The 22,190-nt window shown below is 34.6% G+C and overlaps 1 protein-coding gene across 1 annotated transcript in view; it reads right to left on the bottom strand.

Moving 5' to 3' along the window:
* LOC149785683 (DNA damage-binding protein 1-like) overlaps positions 1-22,190 on the bottom strand; it is a 115,215-nt gene that overhangs the window by 20,843 nt on the left and 72,182 nt on the right. Inside the window, exons 19-24 of the mRNA XM_089979521.1 lie at positions 19,064-19,305; positions 16,890-17,054; positions 16,009-16,103; positions 15,192-15,362; positions 11,208-11,317; positions 4,367-4,452 (exon numbers count right to left, since the gene is read on the bottom strand). Coding sequence (XP_089835647.1) covers positions 4,367-4,452; positions 11,208-11,317; positions 15,192-15,362; positions 16,009-16,103; positions 16,890-17,054; positions 19,064-19,305 — 869 coding nt within the window. The remainder of the gene's footprint in view (positions 1-4,366; positions 4,453-11,207; positions 11,318-15,191; positions 15,363-16,008; positions 16,104-16,889; positions 17,055-19,063; positions 19,306-22,190) is intronic.

Genomic DNA, 22,190 nt, shown 5'->3' with positions numbered 1-22,190 from the left:
GATCTGCTGTCTAAAAAAGCTAATGTCCAGTCTATACTTGGCAGCATTGACACATATCTGTCTCATAAAGCAATCCACACTCTGCACTGCTGACACAGGTATGTTGTCTCATAAAGCAGTCTACACTCAGTCGTATTACACCTTGGCTGAGCTCTTAAGGAGAAAATTTTTGTACTTCTGACCCCATGTGAAGATTAAGATATTGGTATTTGTAAACTTTTTGGAGTACACTGGCAATTTAGGGTGGCAAAATATCCCCATGGTTTGAACAAAGTGCTATATTGTAACACTGCATGAAATCATAAGAAAAAATAAACATTGTAGACTCTGAGCAATGAAGATCTGCATGTTTGTAGCTGGGTTGGCATGCGATACAGGAGCAATATGGTAAACTAGGAAAATGCCTTAAAAGTCATTGTCAGACCCACCCCACCCCACCCCCTTCATCTAGCAAAAACATATTCCTCTGGTATCCTGTAGTTTTCAAAAACTTCAACTAAATGTACCCCATGATTTAGCACTCTTTGTATAATACTTTTGCTACAACTGTATAGTCCAGCAGACTGAATTTATATACAATTTATGTTACACTTTGTTTCAATGGTAACATAAAAATTATTGAATGCAGAAAATTCCAAGTACAAAAACTGCCTCTAAACAACTTGCTTTATGTGTAACCAAGTTTGGTTTGAAATACCCTGAATGGTTTTGAGTTTAGATTCATAACAAAATAAAAAAAAGAAAAATTTATTAAGTTTTCCCCAATTTTTTAATCACTCTACAGTTGCAAAGTACAAGACAAAAGTGCAGTGAAAACATTTTCCTGTAGTTATCAAAACCCTATAATTCAACAACTGCCCCTGGGTCTCTACCACCGACATTACATCAGTCCCTCATACTATGTGATTTTTAACTATATTGGGTGGCAGTGTCAGCACATATTGGAACAAAATATACGTATCCTATGGTTTCATTAAAAAGAATAGATACTAGCAACAAGAACAAACTTTTATGAACATCCTCGAGGACATATTCGAAGACCTGACAAAATAAAATCTCACTACTGAACTTGACAAGAAATGTCTCTAAGTGTTTTCTATATTTTCAAGCTATTAAGTTTACATGTCATCAGTTAAATAATAATACAAAAATTAAAGCAGTTAAGAAGAACAAAATATTGTTGTTGGGAGAAATTTTACATCAAAGTTTTCTGAAAGAAAAAAGAAACCCTTTTCATAAATAAATAATTTGAGAGAAAAATTGTGAAACATGGAACAAATATACTAAAAGTGAATTAAGAGCAAAAATGGAAGCAAAGATGAGATGTTTCTTTTTTGTTACAGCCTTTTTTTTAACCATGTTTTAATGTTTTATATTAAATCTGAAATAAAACCTGATACTTTCTTTTTTATTACCACTTGTCCGAATGCTTTTATATTAAATATGGGCTGCAGCTAAGTTTTTACACATTTGAGCCATATCCACTCTTTCCTCGTATAAAAAATAATGGGTAGGTAGGACTGATAGCAACAAAGAGATGTATGTAATCTCTGTGTTAAGAAAACTTTGCTGGAATGAAGACAATATAGATCCTGCCAGATTTTAAGAAAGAAGGGATCTACCCCCCCTTGTGTCACCAAAATAAGTGGGAGTTAAAAAAGAGGAGGTGGGGGACAGAAACAATCATTTTGATTAATTACCTAACACTTAAATATCTGGCTCTCTTTCTTCCCACTCCAATCTGTTAGGGCTCTAATGAAATCAAAATCCTCACCAGATGCCCCCTCCATTCATATTAGTATCAATTTCTTGACTGTTTCTGAGTTTAATTATGTTCCTTATCTGTGTATGAATAGTGTCCTGTGCTGAAAAAATCCTCCAGTCTGTCTTAAGTGGCATATGCACAGATAGTTTAACCAGTTTCAACAAGCTCAGAAACTGTTCTTATGGTTGTTATGAACAATTTTCCAAAGCTCTTAGGTTTTACTGAATATATCTGTTCCACAATAAGATCTTACACTGGCACAAACTCTGCAAAAGTTTCAGTTTCTTGAATCGGTATAAAGTTTTCAAGCCCATCAAATCCATAGTCCGCCTCTTCATCTCTGCTCAGAAATAAGACTACTCTAAGGCCATGTACTCGGAAACATGTCTTTTGTTAAGGAAATCTCTGCTTTATTTCATGTTTTACACACTCAATGGAATCTTTTTAACTGCTTCAAATTCTGATTTCACATCTTTTATATCCATTTCTCTGAACCAAATTTAATACCTTAAAAGGTTAGTCACATTTCCATCCAGTTTTTACTTTGCTTTGCTCCGGTGGCATAGTGGTTAAAGCGTCCTCCTCGGATGTGGGATGTCGCAGGTTAAAACCCCGTCTGAGTCATACCAAAGACTTTCTCCTGGAAAACCATATTTAAGACAGCAAGTGATGGAGCTTAGCTCTGGATAAGCAGTACCAGGATGAGCTTGCAGCTGGTATGATGTAGCAATATTTCTTTACGTTTGTCAATGACTGGAAAACATCTTCCAGAGCAATCATATCAGGTATACCATCTTATTTCACTAACTCTTTTTCACTGGGTACTGGCATCAATTAAGAAATGTAGAATTTTCTTCAGTTCCCAAGTCCCTGAGGACGATTTACAGAAATAGTGAAAAGATCCTTGCAAATAACTGTGTTTTAATCATTTGCACTGTGACAGTCAAGGATTCTGAAATATTGCTTCAAATTTTGCTTTCTTCTTTGGTGGTTCATCTAACTTGGCATCTGACATTTTAGAATAACTGTCCTCCGTTTCCCAAAAAAATCCACCACATCCTTTGCCTGTTTCCTTCTACTGTTCATTCTGCTCATTCCTGCTACCAATGTTTTTGAAGCTGAAAATAATCTGTAATTTGTAGCCCTGCCATGCTTGATTTCACATTCTGGAAATGGACCAAAGTTTGTGCTTGTGCAAATGAATGGACAGCTTGTCTATTACAGAACTCATCTAGGACACGCATGTTTGTTATATAATTAGCAGGATTTCCAAACATCCATATGTATTATATACTTAAGCAAACCTGCCAATCCTAACAAGACCTTCTCAGTAAGGCAGTTGCTTGTTTTCATTAAGTTGGACCAGTTTTCAGTAAGGAGTAACAAAAGATGTACTGCTTTTGTCAAGCTGGAAAATATGCATTTCAGAATCCAATAGTGTGAATACAAACCAATGCAGCAATGGTAAACATCGTGCTTAACTTGAAAGTTTGTAAAGTTAATGTGAACCTTAATTACCTCCATTTCATAAACTGCCATTTCAAAAACCATGGAGCTCAATGGCTTTTTGCTATCTTTCAACTTGATGTAATCCTTAAAAAAATTTAATGTGGTCCATGGCAATGACAATCATCTTCCCCACCATGTGACATGCTCAGATCAACACATGATGTCCACTAAATGCAACTGGTGCACTTCATGACCTTTCCCCCAAGAATTCGTGTGCGCATAAATCTTGTCCATAAAAGCATTGTAAAGCAGGAATGTAGCTATTTATAGCCCAGGTGACCTGCTTATCAGATGACACCATACTCCCTTCCTAACCATAATGTTTGTAGTGTAACTTCATTTTCTAATAAGACCATGTCATCAGAACTATTAAAAATTCCACTGCTTTGGTTTAAAAATATCAATATTTCATCACAACACCACAAGTGCAGGCTTAACAACACTCTGTCCTATTAGTAAAGGAGAGGATGCTCCAGTGCCTAAGTACTAGAACTAAAGAGCCAAATATTTAAACAGATCCCTGGTATTTTGCATATTCTGGGAAAAAGACTCTATCCCTCCAAATATATTCACCCGCAGACTATACTTTTGACAAATTTTCTGTTGCAAGTACAGTAAAATGATAGGCTGAAGCAGGATAATTTGTTACTAGTACAAGTGTGTGTGTGTGATTTGGATTTCTAATGTAGCTTTAACAATTTTCAGTCATATTACTATGATGTCTGCAGTGTGGCAGTTTATAGTGATGCCTAGCACTGGGGCATCATGTCACAGACATGTTGCATGATGTCCCACCAAGTCAAATTATCCTGACACCAGGCCAACCAGTCTTAACACTAACCTCCTAATGCTGAGCACCAAGTGAGGCAGCTGTTAGTACTACTTTTGTAAGTCTTTAGTATGACTCAGCCGGGGATCAAACCCATGACCTCCCACATCCGAGGCGGATGCTCTAACCACTTGGCCACCGGAACGGTTACTAGTACAAGTCTGTGTCATGCAACAAAGCATCGTGTGATAAATTTTTCATTGCAAATGTTGTACTGTTTGCAAAAATCAGTAAAGACATTTGAATATATTTATGTAACATACCATGTCTAAATATATTTATAAATTCCCCAACATGATACAGTCCCACTTCTTCCAAGTTCTGTCTTTCTTCTTCAGTAGTGGCAGCACTAAAAGCAAAAGAAATACTACTACAAGCATTCATCCACTACTACAAGTCACTCCAAAATGCATTCATCCATGCCATTAAAAAGTATAATAGTAGCTTTTGCTTCAATAATTATTTGTCTTCTAAAATGATGCAAACAAAGGAATGAATCTGAAGTGGAATTTTAAAAGTATCTAGATATCTTCTGTCTTTACAACAGCAATTAAGTGCTTCGTATGAAATCCATGCATTTCCACTGAATGAAAATGATGCATTTATGTTATAATTGGGCAAATATAGCTCTCTATCTTATTTCTGACTTTCTTTACATATATACATATTGCATGCATACATTCACATTGCTAAATACTGGATAATGAAATATAATTTGTGGGGTAAAATGTTTCTTGGATAACAGTTACCTGATTGTAATACATTAGGAGATCATCCACTTCACAAATCTAGCCTTCCCAGGTTATCTTAAGTAACAAGCAATTAAAAGTCATTTGTTTGTTGTTGATAGGTTGTTGATCCATGATTTTTCCTACCTGAAAGCAGTCAGTATTATATGGCACTCCAATTCCCATGCTTTTTGCATGACTTTAGGAATCATAAATGTTTGGAAGGCTTATGCAACAAGACCATTACAGTTCAGGGAGAAATCATTGATTACAAGGCTTTTGGATCTGCAACTGGAGAGATCTAGGTCAGAAGACAGCATTCCACTTCATCCCACAAAAATCTAAACAAGGTCATCCCCAATGGGTGCAGACTCAAGTCAAGGCCAAGAGGAAAAGGACTATTTGTTATGAATCATCTGGACCTTGTGAGACAATGAGCCTGTTCTGGATGTGGCACACTTGCATGAGGATTTGAAGATGACACTACCTCATTAAATCCCAAACGATGAAACTAGTCTGGAGGTAGATGATTGTCAGACAGAATGAGAACACCCCTTTCAGACAGTGTTTCCTGCCATGACTGAAAGGCATGCACCATGGAACTCTCTGAATCAGCTTGCGACACCCAAAGGGCTGCAGGGCATTGCTTATCCCATTATGTGGGAAAGTGTTAACATTCTTCCTCCTGCCAGTATGTCAGAAAAAGTTAGCATACGCATGGCATCATCTCTGTTGAAAGTTGATAATAAGAAAAGATGTGATGAGATGGGTCCCTGAATCCACCACATGAGTCATATGACAGACTGACTCTGAGCAATAAGTGTCAGTGGATTCTTGATAAAAGGTTTAGGCTATGTTTATATTGAAAAACTGCCATGAAAACAAAGCTGAACAACACTGTGACAACATTTCAAAGCAGCTGCTGAACACTGAAGGACTTCCATTCAGTACACACACAGGAAGATATGACAATCACCAACCTGTAATATCTGTCAACAGCTTTTAATAAAGGGTGAAACGGCTGCATGTGTCTTGTAGCAAGCTAGGTTAAAACTGCTGGAAGCTGCCAGTATAACAAGGAGGCCTCTTGACACTTGGGTCTTGAAGTAGCCTTTCAAAGCAATAAAGTATGCAAGTAACTCAACTAGACAGTAACAGTCACCTAAATGACTGGTCCTTTATGATTAATTCATGAATAGATGTGGAAACTGGTAGGAGGCAATAGAAGCCGTATATGGCTGTGGCTGATAAAACTTTGTAGACAGAAGCTGGAAAATCTTGTCAAACTAAGTGTGGAATTATGAGTACATTAAAGAGTATTTTCTGAACATCGCTGGACTGAAAAAAGGGCTTGTGATCATGAATGTTTGCAAAATGGAATAATGGATAGGAAAGCCTTCTGTGAGAATAGACAGTAATGAACAGGCAAAACAGGCAGTGTAGGATGGTGAGCAAAAGGTGGGAGTCTGTGCATGTTGTGATTTATTTATCTCCCCTTCTGTTTACTGTGCATCATCTACAGCCTCTGGTGCTACTTGGCATACAAGAATTCAGTTGTCAATGTAGCCAATATCATGTCATAATGTATGGAGGCAGATTACTGCCATAATTATATGCATGTATTTTCTAATCTTCCTTGGTGTATTATTGTAAATGGATGCCTGCAAGTGCTACTTTCATAATTCTATCCATGTATATTGTATTCTTCATCGACGCAAATTGTACGTGGCAGTTTGCAAGTATTACTTTCCTTCTGTATTACTGTCAATGGCTGCTTACAAATGCTACATTTATAATTCTTGTCATGAATTTCCTATTCTTCACTGATGCAAGCTGTAAATGGCTGCTTGCAAGTGCTTAGATCTACTTTCCTTCTGCATCATTGTATCAAGCAATTTGCCTACTACTGAAATGATTCTGCAGTTTGTTGTATGGCCAGTTATTACAAGTTTTAATATTCTATTTTTCTAAACTTGCTATATCACAAGTTACACAGATTGCTCCTTCTAAAGTCATGATTATAGTGTAGCATCAAGCACATTGCAAATTAGCATCATGGAAGTTAGGATAAAATAATGCCTCATTACAATACAACTACTCCCCTGACCCTAGCAACAAGAGGTTATACCACTTTATGCCTTGTTTGGGTGTTTTATTTAAAATATCATTCAAATTATATTACCATGTTATAGTCAGCTGATTTCTCAGAGTATTAACATTCGGAAGAGAGGTGGCCTGCAAGAAGCACAAAACAAATTAAATGTATCAAATTGTATACAATTAGATGTATTTACACAATGTTATATTTCTGCTGACCCTTCCCTCCCCATTTTTATTTGGACATTTTGTGGGTGTAATTTACCTCTACCGCACAGTAGCAGAATAGGGTAGCCGCTTACAAGCAAGATTCTTGGTCCTAATTTGTTTAATATACTCTCATTTACAATGTTATAAATTTAGAGCATATTATTTTAGAGTGCAGTGCAAATTCTGCTTTTTGTATCAGTAAAGACCTCATAAGGTTTGAGCAAATTGCACCTAAGTGCACCTCAAGGCCATACTTTCTCTTTCTTGTTTATTTAAGAGAGAGAGAGAGATTATAGTGATGAAGATTCTGTTTATTCTCTCATCTCTATGAAATTATTTTGTACTGTTAATCTGTAAATTACAGTGGCAGTTTAATTATATATATAAGGTATATATTCAAATGAAACTGAATTCTTATATATGTATGGCATGGATGATTATACGATAGCCAGCAAGCATTGTCACTAGTTGTCTGTGACAAGTATGTCATATCTCCAATTTCATTTTAAATCTCCTATTCCAATAAAACAGCAAGAGGCAAATGACTTAAAACAAGGACATCACATACAAAGCATCTACTGTAGCATAGCTATATGCAAAAAATATATGAACTTTTTTCATCATATAAGAAAATAAATTCTAACAGTATGAAATATATTTTCTATATCTAAACATAAAGAACATTTCCATACAGTTATGAGATGCTTTATTTCCACAGACCTGAAAACTACATTATTTCAACAGATATCAAACTAGAAACTACATTTTTTTATTATTTAAAATCATATTCATCTTTACATGAAGCGATATATATAGTACAGATAAAATGATTGATTGTAAGGTACTTCAATGATAAAACATCAGACTCCTTTGGTAGCAATTATAAAAATAAAAATGCTTAATATAAATAACGTTGCTAGTGCTACCAGTAACCAGCTCAATTTGTCTTTATTATTACTGCTACAATACAGTACCAAACTTGCTTGATACATCTGGATATGAAATTAATATAGTAGTTAAAAAGATTAATACAAATTTTTAGATGTATTTTCTACAGATGTGATTGTTTTCTGTTAGAAGAGTAACATCCCCCCACATAAGTTTTTAAGTTTTTATGGCTACTCACAGCTCAAGCTGTTGCAGCATCCATCTCCCCCACCCCCAGCATAATCATCTTCATTTGTCTATGATCTTATCATTATTTTATCCTGTTTAAAATATAAGTTAATACTGTCATGACACAAAAAATATCAGCACAATACAACTATGCAATAAAGCAAAATAAATAAATAAAAACTACATACAGCCCTGTGTTTCACGTTTCATAGGAAATATTAGAGAAAAATAAATATTTAATGTAAACTGGCATTCATAAAAACAATATTGTTAGACGAATTAGTATAAAACAAAAATTATCATACAGGTAGGAAATTATAAGGAACAAATACCTGGACTGTCTTGTCTTGAAGCCACAAAAATACCAGTTTGTTACGAAGGAATATACCATTGTCATTTCTGATCCTTACTTTGCTATAATAACTAATGTTTCCAAATGTAATAAGAGACATCACTAAGAAGTAGATTTCTTAAACGGTGAAAGTAAATACTCAAGTGCATCAAAACTGGGGTTGAAGAAGATGGTCCACCCTGCTGTAGTGTATGCGTTTTTATTTTTGTAACATGCTATAAATCACTTAGATCTTTGAAAAAGCATATGGTTTTAGAGAATGATTAAAACTTCGTTACTAAGGTATACCTTAAGAAAAGGAACTGAAAGAATTACAATGTTTATCTACACAAAATGAATGCCATAAAGCTCTGTGGTGAGCATTAATTATTTCTGGTGAAGGAAAACATTAGAAATTTAGAGCGCCGTCTGTTGTCATAATGCCACGCTAATCTCTAGTATGCCATTATGATGGCGACACAAGTTGGACAACAAAGACGATACTGATAAAACTTAGCATTTATATTGTTGCAAGGCTGAATCTGTTTGGAAACAGCAGTTGGAATGATTAACTATAATATGGCAATTTTATAAACAGAATATACAAAACTTGTAATAACTGACATAGTGTTTGCCATACGACAAACTACAGAATCAATTCAGTAGTTGGCAAACTGCAAGATACAATGATGCAGAAGGGAATTAGATCTAAGCACCTGCAAGTAGCTATTTACAGCTTGCATCAATGAAGAATTGAAAATTCATGACTAGAATTATGAATGTAGCACTTGCAAGCAGCCATGCCATTGACAATAATGCAAAAGGAAAGTAGCACTTGCAAAATGCATTGTACAATTTGCATCAACGAAGAATACAATATACATGGATAGAATTTTGAAAGTAGCATTTGCAAGCAGCCATTTACAATAATGCATCAAGGAAACTTAGAAAATACATGCATAGATTTATGGCAGTAATCCACCCACCCCCAATTAAAAATGGGGACAGGATGGTAATGGAGACAGGATGGTGATGGAATTGTCTGGTGCTGTCTTCTATGCTGACATAAGTCTGATACTGGGTAGCCTGAGACAGATCACAAACTCTGGTGTCAGATATGTTTGCATACTGATCAGATCCAGAGCTGCAATTCGCTTGCTTGGTTCCCAGGCAGAATCTTTCTTCTTTTGTTTTAACCAGGACTGGGTATCCTGGGAAAATCTATCACTATACTTGATTCTAGTGTTGGGTGGCATCTGATGCCAGAGTCCAGTACTTGCTATCCCAGGAAATATCAGTGGGAGCACATGACATGTATGATCCAGATTGAATCCCATACCACTCATATACAGGCAGAGTGGTCTGTCATCAGACAGCTAAAGACATCTACATAATCCTGCCCAATTTTCTGACACCTGTAAATATGGAGAGCAGAACAATGTATACACATATAAATGAGTCAAGCACTGCATGGAATCTGCACTAGTCCTGTTTACTCAGAAATATGTCTTACCCAAAGATCAACCCGTAATTTTAGGTACCTCTTGAAAGTTATCTTACTAGCATCAACAGCTCTAAAGTTTTGAAGAAACTCAACAAATATGTATGTGGATATTTCAAGCATGATTTATCCTCAAATTGGCTGACACCCCCTCATCCTTTCTACACCATGTAATCACAACACATTCCTTGACAACATAACAGACAAGGTCAAGTACTGTAGTTGAAATGAAGTAAAATGGTAGGAAATTAAAATGGTGCTGTCATAATTATCATATGACAAAGCTGGACAAATAAAGTGTGATGAAGACAGAACAACAAATAAGTCATACAGCTGGAGTAAGCTTCCATGGAGTGAGTGGAGCAAGGATGCTCCAAAGAATTGCTCAACTGATAAAAAAGCACAAGTGGATTTGTTATGCCTTGAGAAAAGAACATGCTTCTGATGAAATAACAGGATTTGGAGCCAATCCTTCTATCCATGGGGAGACCACTCTCATCTGACTGCCACCTTGTCAAGCAGATGACCTTTTAGCACTGGGAGTGGATATCTGCATGTGGTGGTTGAACTCCTAATGCATTATGCTTGTGTAATATATATGAAGAAACAAACCACCTTGTGAATAAGACTATTTTTCTGAAGTTCCATTAGAGGTCTTATGAATAGAGTTGACTGTGCTTGGTGCATTAAGCATGGTATGGTAATTTAAATCATTTTTTATTTGCAATACTTTTTTAATACAAAGAGCATCAAAGAATAATAGTTTATTATTATTAGTAGTATTTTATGAGGCTGGTTCTTACAGTTGATCATGGAACATATTATCTACCTATTTTGCTACTTTCTAAAGATGAAATATTATATAATTTACAATGCCTTCCCCCACACCCATCAAAGGAAACCAAGACTTAGGCTGTTTACAAAACTGATACTAAAATATTATTCAAATTGTGTGATGGCACATCTGTCTTTACCATTATAATTATCATGTAATAAGTGCAATTCATATCAAGTGACCTGGTACCTGAGATTGAGAAAAAAAAACTAGAAAGGCAAAATGTGCAATACACCAAAAGACAAAGAGAATGGGACAGAGTAATCTCAATAAGATATACAATTACCTGTCCTTTTGACAAGTGAAAAGATTAAAAGAATTCTCTGCTCCAAGGAAAATGTCATCATCAAGGATCTCTACTGCAGTCATCCAGTTGGGATTACAGTCTCTTGCTATCTATAAAAATACAGTTCAGTAATCCACATGAAGATCTATTTATTTATCAATCCATCCAACCATATGTATATGTTATGGGGCATACTGTATATACTCAAATGTAAGTCTACTCACCCCCAACTGAATAGGTAACACTTTAAAAAGTGAACAACCCATGCATATGGTTATTGCTACTCTATCTGAACAGATGGTCATCTTCACAAAGGGTTTCAGTGCAGGAGGTCCTGGGGTTCAGTTTAGGGGTTTAAATACAGAAGGTCCTGAGTTTTCTGGTTAGACAGGTGTCCTTGTTTTCCATGATCTCCCAAAACACTATATAATGGCAGTCAACAAGAAAACTTTAGACCATGTCCCATGGATAAGCCAACCTCCATTCTTCCAGGCTTTTAATTTTTCTTAATTTATTCATCTTATACATGAGTATGTATGGTAATAGACCCTTTCCACACTCTCTAATTGGATCATCCTAATAATTGTTTCAACACTATCAAGAACAAGGTAAAAGGCATTAAGTGAATGCCCAGCAGAAATGTGACACAAAACACATGGTGAAACATCACAAACTGTTCTCAACTATATGGGTGCATTAAATTTGAAAGATCATCCATTTAGTTCAGGGAGTCAGTTGTATTGTTCCTTTCTTGAATAACAGTATTTGTTGACCATTTTTGTTTTATAGATACCAAGCGTTTCCCCCACTGCTCTTTAGCAAGTTATTATATATTATAGGATACTTATTAATATTTCCAATGAGATTCAATTTAAATTAAGGCTTAATATATAGATATATAGATATATAGATATATATATATATATATATATATATATATATATATATACACACACACACACACACACACACACTTTACTTCATTTATTAATGTGTTTATGAATGCCTTGTATGACACCCAATCATGGAGAAGCGTGCATCCATACCTAGGTCCTCTCAAAGATATTTATTGACATATATTCTTCTTTTCTTGAAACAACAACTGCTCCTTTCTAACAAATTTATGTTCTTATCCAATCTTTATTCTACATTTGATGATGTTCACTTTTCCTTAAAGAATTTAAAGGAAATCTCTGTTTCTTCTGGGATCCTTCAATTTTTGAAACAAAACGGTTCTTTTACAGTTTTGTTGTTGATGAATGAAATTGATTTTTTTCAAGGTTCACTAATAGCTCTCATTTAACGGATCGACACTATTTATCATGGAAAATGTGCCTTTTTAAAAATCAAAATATGCATATATTTGAGATCTCTCACAATTTCCAAGCCCTAATCTGAGTTAACCATCTCATTCTACACAAACACACAAGGTGCATCATTTGAAATAGGTATAGCCATAATGAAACATATATCAGTGCACAGACATAATATGAGTTATATTCAGGATCAATGTTTTGCCTTATCTGGGTTCAGAAATTTTTTCCCCAAGCACTCGTCCCTGAGCTGAGTGAGTTGCAAGAATTACTTGTACCTGCTTTCTGTATATTCAATGCAAATCTATTCTCCACAACACTGCTTCCTCTTTTACTGATGATGAAACAAGACTGGTACTAAAATGGGTAAAATCCATGAAAATAAATTGTGCTAATACATGGCTACTTAGATATTAAGCATGTAAGTGTACCAGATAAGACTTGTTAACTCAGGAAAGTGAAGTTGCACACATAGTCTTTGATATCTTCAAGTATTTGAGTTTATACTGAAACTTTTTTAATTAAATAAATATTTCTTGAAAATGAAAGCAATAAAAATGAACGACCATGCACATATATGCAAATAACGATCATAATTTCTACAAATATACCAGATTATTATATGCTCATTCTTTTCTCCGTTAACTTTACATTGTCAGAATTCTTCAGTATTTTACAATATTGCACACCTTCATACTGCACTCATGCAGAGGACACGTGTGCCCAATAGTGTATTAGAATAAGAAAATGAGCATATAATAAAAAGGTTACTGCATTTGTATGGGAAAATATGAACTTGTTTTGTCGGATGGATATACTGCACTCCCAAGGTCATGCAGTATTCCATCCAAAAAACTTGGTCATATTTTCCTATACAAATGCAGTAACCTATAAGAACATGCACATAGTTACACTATTCATTGGAGACTGACAGTTAGACATGACCAATCCTCAACAATATATGTAGAAAGGGAATTAAACATTATTCAAACTTTATCTGACTTCAGGGCTGTCCATTTAAACATACATGGTACCTAGGGAAGGTAGTTTAAAAAAAATAATATATGCCAGGATACTTTATCTCCACAGAATTCATATTAAAATAACAAGAACATTCTAAATTGCATCTATGGGTGAGTACCCCATATGAAAAGTACCTTCCCTGGTCCCAGGTATGTTTACTGTAACAGCCCTCAGTATGAACTACAAATATTGTTGGTAGTACAGTTACTTCAATATAATGTGTTTTCACTAATTTTCATGGGTGCCAGTTTTTCTGGATTTTGTTGTTGTCCTAAGCCACAAGTATTTGTTTTGATTTAACCCTTTAAAAACGAATTGTAAAGCATTCTGCATCATTTCAATGAATATATATATTTAAGGTTTCCAGTAGCAATTTTCATTATTCTTTTAACACTATTATTTCTGATAATGGAAGAAAAGAATAATAAATGCTACAAGTGTATGAAACTTTGATTTAATACTAATTCAAATAAATTCTTGATTCAAGTTAAACTGTTTTTGAAGAATTTAGATCCTTGTGAAAGCACATCTCATTTTATCCATGCATACTTAATCCCAATGAACATGATTGTAAAATACAAGAACTACTGCCTGAAATACAGGTACTAACAAAATACCAGGTATATGTATTAATGACAACAGTCTTCCTTTTCCCTTATGGTCCCCAACACCTACTTAGCATATCAACGTCAAAATGTGATTTTAATTCTTCTTGTACTCATTATTTATTGTCAAGTCTACTAGCTCAAACTGGTTTGTGCATAAAGTGGGCTCAAAGGAGTAATTTCATTGTTTTTTAATTTAGCCAGCAGCTAACGATTTTGATGGGCTCTGAACACTTAAATGTTGACACTGCTTGCTGTTATGCATCAAGCACAAGGCAACTGGTCATGTCTGGTCAACATATGGAATGACATTATCCAAACTGATCAGGATCTAAGTTGAATTTTACCACTGTAAAACCAATGTGCTAATGCCATTAATAGTGTTTTAAGGAAGAGATCATACAAATGTACTTTAATAACTGATTTGCTTAGTGTTGTTAGCTATGTTAGTTCCCTCTGATATTAAGTGTCAGTGACTGATCATGACATGCGAACAAATTCTTGTTGTTATTTTCATGGTCTTAATGCCAGTTTTCAATGCATGAAAGTTATGCAAGTACATACGATGGAGTAAGAACTTGGAAGAACCATTGACTTGTTGGAAGCTACTAACAAGTTTTCTCAAATACGCAAGTTGGCCGAGGCCAAGACTCAAAGCAATGTGGGACAAAGGTCAGAGGTCAGTTATATGTAAAGCAAGTGCCTTAGACTACTCAGCCACCCTGGGCCCTTGTTCAAATTGTGCTCATAAAGGTGGTAATATTGTTTTTAGCATTGAAGCCACCATCATTTGTTGTCACCATAGTCATATTCTTTTGTATTTTTTTATCTTGTGCCTTTGTAGTCAAGAAAATTAAATATCTAAAAATGTGCAAAATGTGACAGCCAAAACATGAATTAAAGTAAGCATGAAATGTTTGGGTTTTTTCCTTTTTTTTCTCTTCTTTCTTTTACAAAATCACACAAATTGAGACTCATGAAAATAAATGATAATAATTACAAACATACATAAATATTTGTTTCAGACAGAAAGAGAGACTCACCTCTTCAAATGTTCCCTCCAGAGGCCTATATACTAAGAGTGTAAGGGATCTCATTAGATCTCCCACTAGGATAAAGTCCCCCTTTGTCTTTAGATACAAGGCAATGATATTGTTAAAGTAGCTACACTCCAATCTCAATTCCTTCTCTGCTGTCCATTCAAACAGACGAACCTGGTAGATGTAATATGGAAATCAATAATCCACAATACTTAAAGTTAGTTATGAACTTCTCATGTATTACTTATCACTGACAAAAAACAATTTCAGGACCATATAGACAGTTACTTCAGAAACAAAGTATTTGTTTAACATATCTAGAAATATCCACAAATTGTTCCATCCCAAGAACAGATAGTTCATGAAGCTGCAGAATTCCGTACTTAAATTCACATTGTTTATATAATTCATGTTAACTTACAAAAATGTTTGATATCCAAAAACTAGATAAACTTGTTACTCATTGGAAACTGGAATTTATAGAATCCCTGCTTTCATTTCTTATAAAGTGGCCTAATAATTTAACACAAGTTGCAATCATTTAGAATAGTTTCTCTGATAGCAACCAGTGTTGGTATCATTTATATTATCTTTTCATCATGTACATTTAACAAGAAAAAAATTTCTTCCTAAATTCACAAAAATGTTACATTTTCAAACATTATGTGTGTGTGTGATTTAGATTTTTTATGCCACATTTGTATAAAATCATAAAATATGAATGTATATGTATAAAATACCTATTTTACACAACTAAAATATGTATAAAATACAATATGCATCATTAATTCAAAATGTCCATCTTAATGACAATACTTACTGTGCTATTGATACTGGCAAGTAGCTTTCCATTAAACTCAAGAATTGTGTATGCTGCTCCCTTAATTTCCTTCTCTGCTAACTGGATCAATTTACCTATCAATGTATAAGAATAAGCTATCATTTTTCCACCCAAAATAGTCAATATAGTTTTAAGTATCTAAAATTGTTATCTGTTCATTATCTATATATAAATATTGTTCCTGATCTATGTATTTTATTGTTCTATGTTAAGTACTCCCTTTCAGTCTGCTGTCTGAAGGGACATATGCAAAGTAGTTAGCTTAACCAGCTAGAAAAAGGTGGAAAACTGTTCTTTAAGATTATTATGTACAATTATGTTCTTAAAGATTATTATTATGTACAATTATGTTCTTAAAGATTATTATTATATACAATTTACAATAAAACAGATAATTACAGTATGTCTCTAGCAGCTTGGTTATCTGAAAGGTGGGAACATAAGATGGTAGGCAGGTAGGGAGGCAAAGAGTGAATGGATACAGTGGGAGAAAACTCACTTTATATACTCACTTATAAGTTGAGTCAAACTGCAAACAACAAAGATCTTGATCTGCCATTGCACATTGCGACTGCAGATCAGGGTCTGTATTGCTTGTTCTACTGATTACTCGGAACAAACCATAAAGACCTAAATCTGCCAGCTCATTGCAGTTTACAGTTGGACTCGTCTTGTAAGCATGTACGTACAAAGTTTTGGACCATCGTCCTGACATGCAGGGTCAATATATCTATGGGTAAAGTAACTATCAAAGATCTAGAATGCTTATGTTCGTAACATTTCCTGATATGGCTGACAGTGAAATAAAACAACGAAATTCAGCTGGGAAACAGATGAGTTCAAAACAGTTGTATACAAACCATCATGATAGTGGAATACAATTATTCGTCCCTGTTTGGGTTCTGCCTCTTCTGGATGAACCATAGCAGTGCCAACAATATAATATGTGTTTGGGTCATCGCCAAGTTTGGCTGATGTCAAACTGGTAGCAAATTCATTTGGCAACAGATGATGGGCATGTAATACTGAAATGCAATGATGACAAAAAACTACTTTAATAATAAATCTGTACTAAAGCTTTTCACTATTTCATGATCCATCTTACAGTCAACTATCCACATTACACAACCCCACCCAAATGATATAATTTTCTATTATTGTACAAACTCCCTCCAATTAAATCCCAAATTATGAAGGCTCTCTTTCGCTTTATACACATCACTTGCCCAACACCATGCATACAAACATGTATGCACTAATGCACTATGACATAGACACAAAGACAGCAAGATCACATAGTGTCAGTTTTTAACTTTATAGGATATATATATATATCACACACACTGTAGTTTCATTTGTTTTCATGGGCATCAATTTTAGCTGTTTTGTAAAAAGGACATTACACTGGGCACTTAAATTCATGGTCATGTAACCAGCTGCCCATTACTCAATGCAATCCGCAGGCTAAGACAAGATTTGATACGTGATGAACCTTTATACAAAAGTTACATATATCATTCCAAAAGTATTTTAACCGATTTCATTTATTTGTGCATTCAAATATTTCCTTACTCTCCCATTTGAGTCTACAGTCTACATTATTTTATTCATTCATTCTTATTCTTATTCTCTCCTTCTGCTCCAGTCTCTGTTTGTTCATTCTGTTGTTTGTAGATTCTTTTTTAAATTCATACTATTAAGCTGACTGTTGACACAACATATATAATTAATACGGCCAAAATATTGCAATCAAAATTAAAATAATGAAGAAAAAATGTATGTATCAGCAGTGCTAAAACAATCTGATAGTCTGACACTCTTTAAATTTCAGATTGGGCACCTGTATTCTAATTGAAATGCCTGTCAGGCTTGTCAAAATAAACTCACATTTGCCTGTGAAAACTTCTATCATGCTGATGAAATGCAGAAATTTATTGTTGTTGAAAGACTAGTAAAATATTAACATTTATCCCCATGTATGCCCCTTACCCTTTTGAAGATTGTGTATGTGTATATACTTATATGTCTTGATAAGTTACTATACTTTAAATGCTTCTTTTTATGTATAAAGTATCTGAATAATTGGCACAGAAAACCTGAATCTGCTTCTGTTTACAAAAAAATAACCAATCATTTTCAGTCCTTACTGGTTAAATAAACAACAACATAATCAATGTCATAAACCAACACAATCATTGTACACTGCTTACTAACTTGCTCTTTCATTTTTGTTCCTACTTTACAACATTAAGATATTTTGTGAAATTCAATATATATGGACACATTTGAACTGAAAAGTGTCTTGTGACCTGTTATCATCTTGACACCCAAAAAACATGCTGTGTCTTGTGACCTGTTATCATCCTGACACCCTAAAAACACAATTTTTGCTTTTATCCTGACACACTAAAAATAGCTCTGTGGTGACTCAGTGATTAGAAAAATAAATTCACAATTTGTGGGTTGTGGGGTCAATACCAGCACAGACAAGCTCAGATATTAGATCATTGTTGCTCATTTCTGGGCAGGGGCCCCGAGTGGCAGAGTGGTCTAAAGCGTTCTCTGTTATGGATCACTGCCATCTCACCTCTGTCTGCACCGGTTCGAGTCTCGGATTCAGCCAGTGTGGGTATGTGAGAAAGCTTGCCAGTAGCTTCTCATGGGTCAGTGGTTCTTTCCAGGGTTTTCCCCGGGCTCTTCCTCCACCATTAATACTGGCCGCCATGTATAGCCTATCGTGTGCTGAAAATGGTGTTAAACCCCATAACAACAATAACAACAACAACATTTCTGGGCAATTTTATCTTTCATATGATGATGTACAGTTGAAAATTAATCATTTAAATCAACTCCCTTGCTCTTATGGCATAAATACTGAAAGAAAAGTAATTATCGGGAGTTTTTAAAAGTAAACAGGATTGTTTGTTGGAACCAAATCTGAATTTTTACCCAGAAATGCTGGAAAGAAATTGTGAGCCTCTAAACTTCACAAACATATACATCCCTATGACAGTTTTGCAGAAACTGTACTGACCTTCAAATGTATGTTGATCTATGATGAGTAGGCAATGGACTTCAATTTCATCCCCATATGTGTGATCCACTGAACTCATGCTGGTGCCTGTCGTTACCATTTTAGAGGTGATACTACTGGAGGTTGATGCTGCATGTGTGCTTGCACTCTGTCGCATCTGTACAACTCCTGTGCTGTCCTGAACATCAGTTCTCATTGATATTACACCAAAGGTCTGAGATGCCTCTTGATAAGCTATTCTCCTGTAGTAAATAGGGATTTATTTTCACTGAAAATACAGTACCATGAATGGGTGGCACATTAAATGCCCGCCCTGTGTCTCACATTCATCTGCATAGATAACAGAAATTTCTGTGCAGAAACCACTTTTCTTTTTCTTTTTTTAGTCAGTGACCTTGACCTTTGACATTTTGAAGCATAAATCAACAGGGTTCTTTCTTTCCCCAAGTGCAAATAATCCACAGTTTGATAACTGTAGATACCGAAAACCTAGAATTATTGTGCAGACAAGAAATTGGCAACAGCCAGATAGACATAATAACAATAATATAATATGCTGTCTTATTATATGCTCATTTTTTTCCCTGTTAACTTTACATTGTCAGAATCTTTCAGTATTACCCGATACTGAACTCGCGCGACAATACACATATAGCATTCACATGCATAAAGGAACTACTTTCTATTGTAAACAAACAATGGATGCAGACGCCAGCACTTTTGATTTGTACACAAATCATGTACACTCGCGTAACAGGCTCTTTACGTTGTGGTTGTTCAAATCTGTTTCTGAATGAACTAAAACAGATGTTTCCTGGACTGCCACATACCAGCTGCTTTGGCACATTCCGCGTTGATACAATGTTACGGATTTAGGCTAGCTACATTATATAACAGATGCAAGATAAGGTCCTTACAAGTAACATACAAGTGACAAGTCATATACTCTCTTCTTTAACTGGTGATAAGAATGGCAAAATAAAATATACTTACAGTTTTACATCCTGAATTTTGAAATTGTGCTGTTATTTCAATAAGTGCAACTGCATCCTCCTTACTGCACTCAAAATGAAATAAGCATTAAATTCCATAGCGTCTTTTTGATAATTGCAATTGAAAGACTTCATATTTTTCCCACATTATGATTTCAAACATTCAATGACAGAAACAGAAACACATTTGCAGATGTCAACACGCTTCTCCCTAGCTTATTTAATCTCATGTATTTCATGTGGAATCGTCACATACAAATCCAGTCCATAATCACGAAATTTCCTAGAATCAAGAAAAATACCAAAATCTATTAATTCCAGATCAAATGGAAAAGTTGTTGCAATGCACATTCATGATTCCAAATTTCAATTTTAACTAGACATGCAATTTTCTTTCAAATGTTATGTCGAGTGTGCTACTAAGATCAAATTTATCTGGGCAGAGTTATGTGCACAGTAATAATGTTGATTTGTGTAATGATGAATATGCGCTTGTGTATTTAGTTTGGAATGCGGCATACATTCATTTATGTTGTTTCTTGTAGTGTATTGTGTTTATATAATTAAACCTTAGGTAGAATAAAAAAATGAGCCTATAATAAAAAGGTTACTGCATTTGTATGGGAAAATATGAACTTGTTTTGTTGGAAGGATATACTGCACTCCCAAGGTCGTGCAGTATTCCATCCCAAAACTCGTTCATATTTTCCCATACAAATGCAGTAACCTATAAATACGGCGGGCATATAAAAATAGTTTACACAATGGGTGAAAGTTATATTTAGCTATACCAATCCAATAACAGGATGTAAATCATAATTTTTCAGCAAAATTTAAAAATCGAAGTGAAAATCGCTGTATTTAGTACATAACATTTTAGTAAATTACTGACGGAAAATCTATTTGCATAACTGGTGGCAGTTTAATATACCCTGATGAAAACCAATACATTCCTGTATGCTATAATATTTCAACACAAGTTTGTATTATCCATTCCTCCAATTCTTAAGGCAATCATGGAGGCCAAACAAACACCAGTAATTAACACTGTTAACTCATCTTCTGTTTAAATATGTTGCAATTTTTTTATATATATTCACTATTATTTAAAGGGGACAAAAACCCCGACCTGCACAATTTTATTGTAAACAGAAGGATATTTAGTAGTTTGTGTATATAATCTATCCCAACTACTTTTTTTTTGCATCTATTTGCACAAACATTTCATACAAAATAGTCCTGTATTCCAAGATCAAACGCAAAGAACCTGCCCCGAATTTGTTAGCTCCCTTCCTGTATTCCGAGATCAAACGTAAAGAACCTGCCCCGAATTTGTTAGCTCCCTTCCATACAAACAGGATGTGACATCATTTGAGATGCTTAACGTATAAGAGTTGTATTCAATTTGTGCAGCAAAGTGTCAAGTAGAAACAAGATGGTTCAATGCGCAGCTCTAAATTGCGTGAATAATAGCAGTTCTGGAACAATCCTCAATTATTTTACTCTTTTTTTTTCTCCATCTCTGAAAAGTAAGAAATTATCTACCTAATGAAATAACATTAAAGAAATGTTTACGCATTTTCATTCAATGTTTCCAACATCAATTTATTATGCATGTTTGATTTTGTATGTAACTGCATCGAATGAATATGCATTTTTCCTCCATACTTACGCTCAAGACTGTTTTCCACTCATATAATAAACCCCTCCTTCCCATTCTGCATTCATCTTGTTTGTGTAATGTTGATAATAGAAAAATAAATCACTTATAATTGAAGGTCTGTGTGTTCATTTAAACTTTGTTAGATTTCTTATAACTACACACAATGGAACACCACGATACAATTTTTTAAACAAATGTTACTGTTAACTTTCTTGATTGATAAATCTATTATAGTAACATTATTCATTAATGTGGTAATTACTCTCAAACTCTGACCAGGTTGATTCAGTATAAAATGCTGACTGATTCTCCAAACTTCCAAGCTGATTTGGACCATGTGAAATGTTATTCAGTTTAGTCCAGGATTTAAATGTGACATTTAAATTTGTTTTTAAAGATGATTTTCTCATTATGTCCCAAGTATGTTGAGCAGTTCAAATATGCATTTAAAGTAACAAAATCCCGTTAATAT

This window comes from Sinohyriopsis cumingii, chromosome 13 (assembly GCF_028554795.1).
Source record: "Sinohyriopsis cumingii isolate HCF-2022 chromosome 13, ASM2855479v2, whole genome shotgun sequence".
NCBI classification, from domain to species: Eukaryota; Metazoa; Mollusca; class Bivalvia; order Unionida; family Unionidae; genus Sinohyriopsis; species Sinohyriopsis cumingii.
Note: the sequence above shows the minus strand (reverse complement) of the source record. Positions and strands in the feature narration are given on the sequence as shown.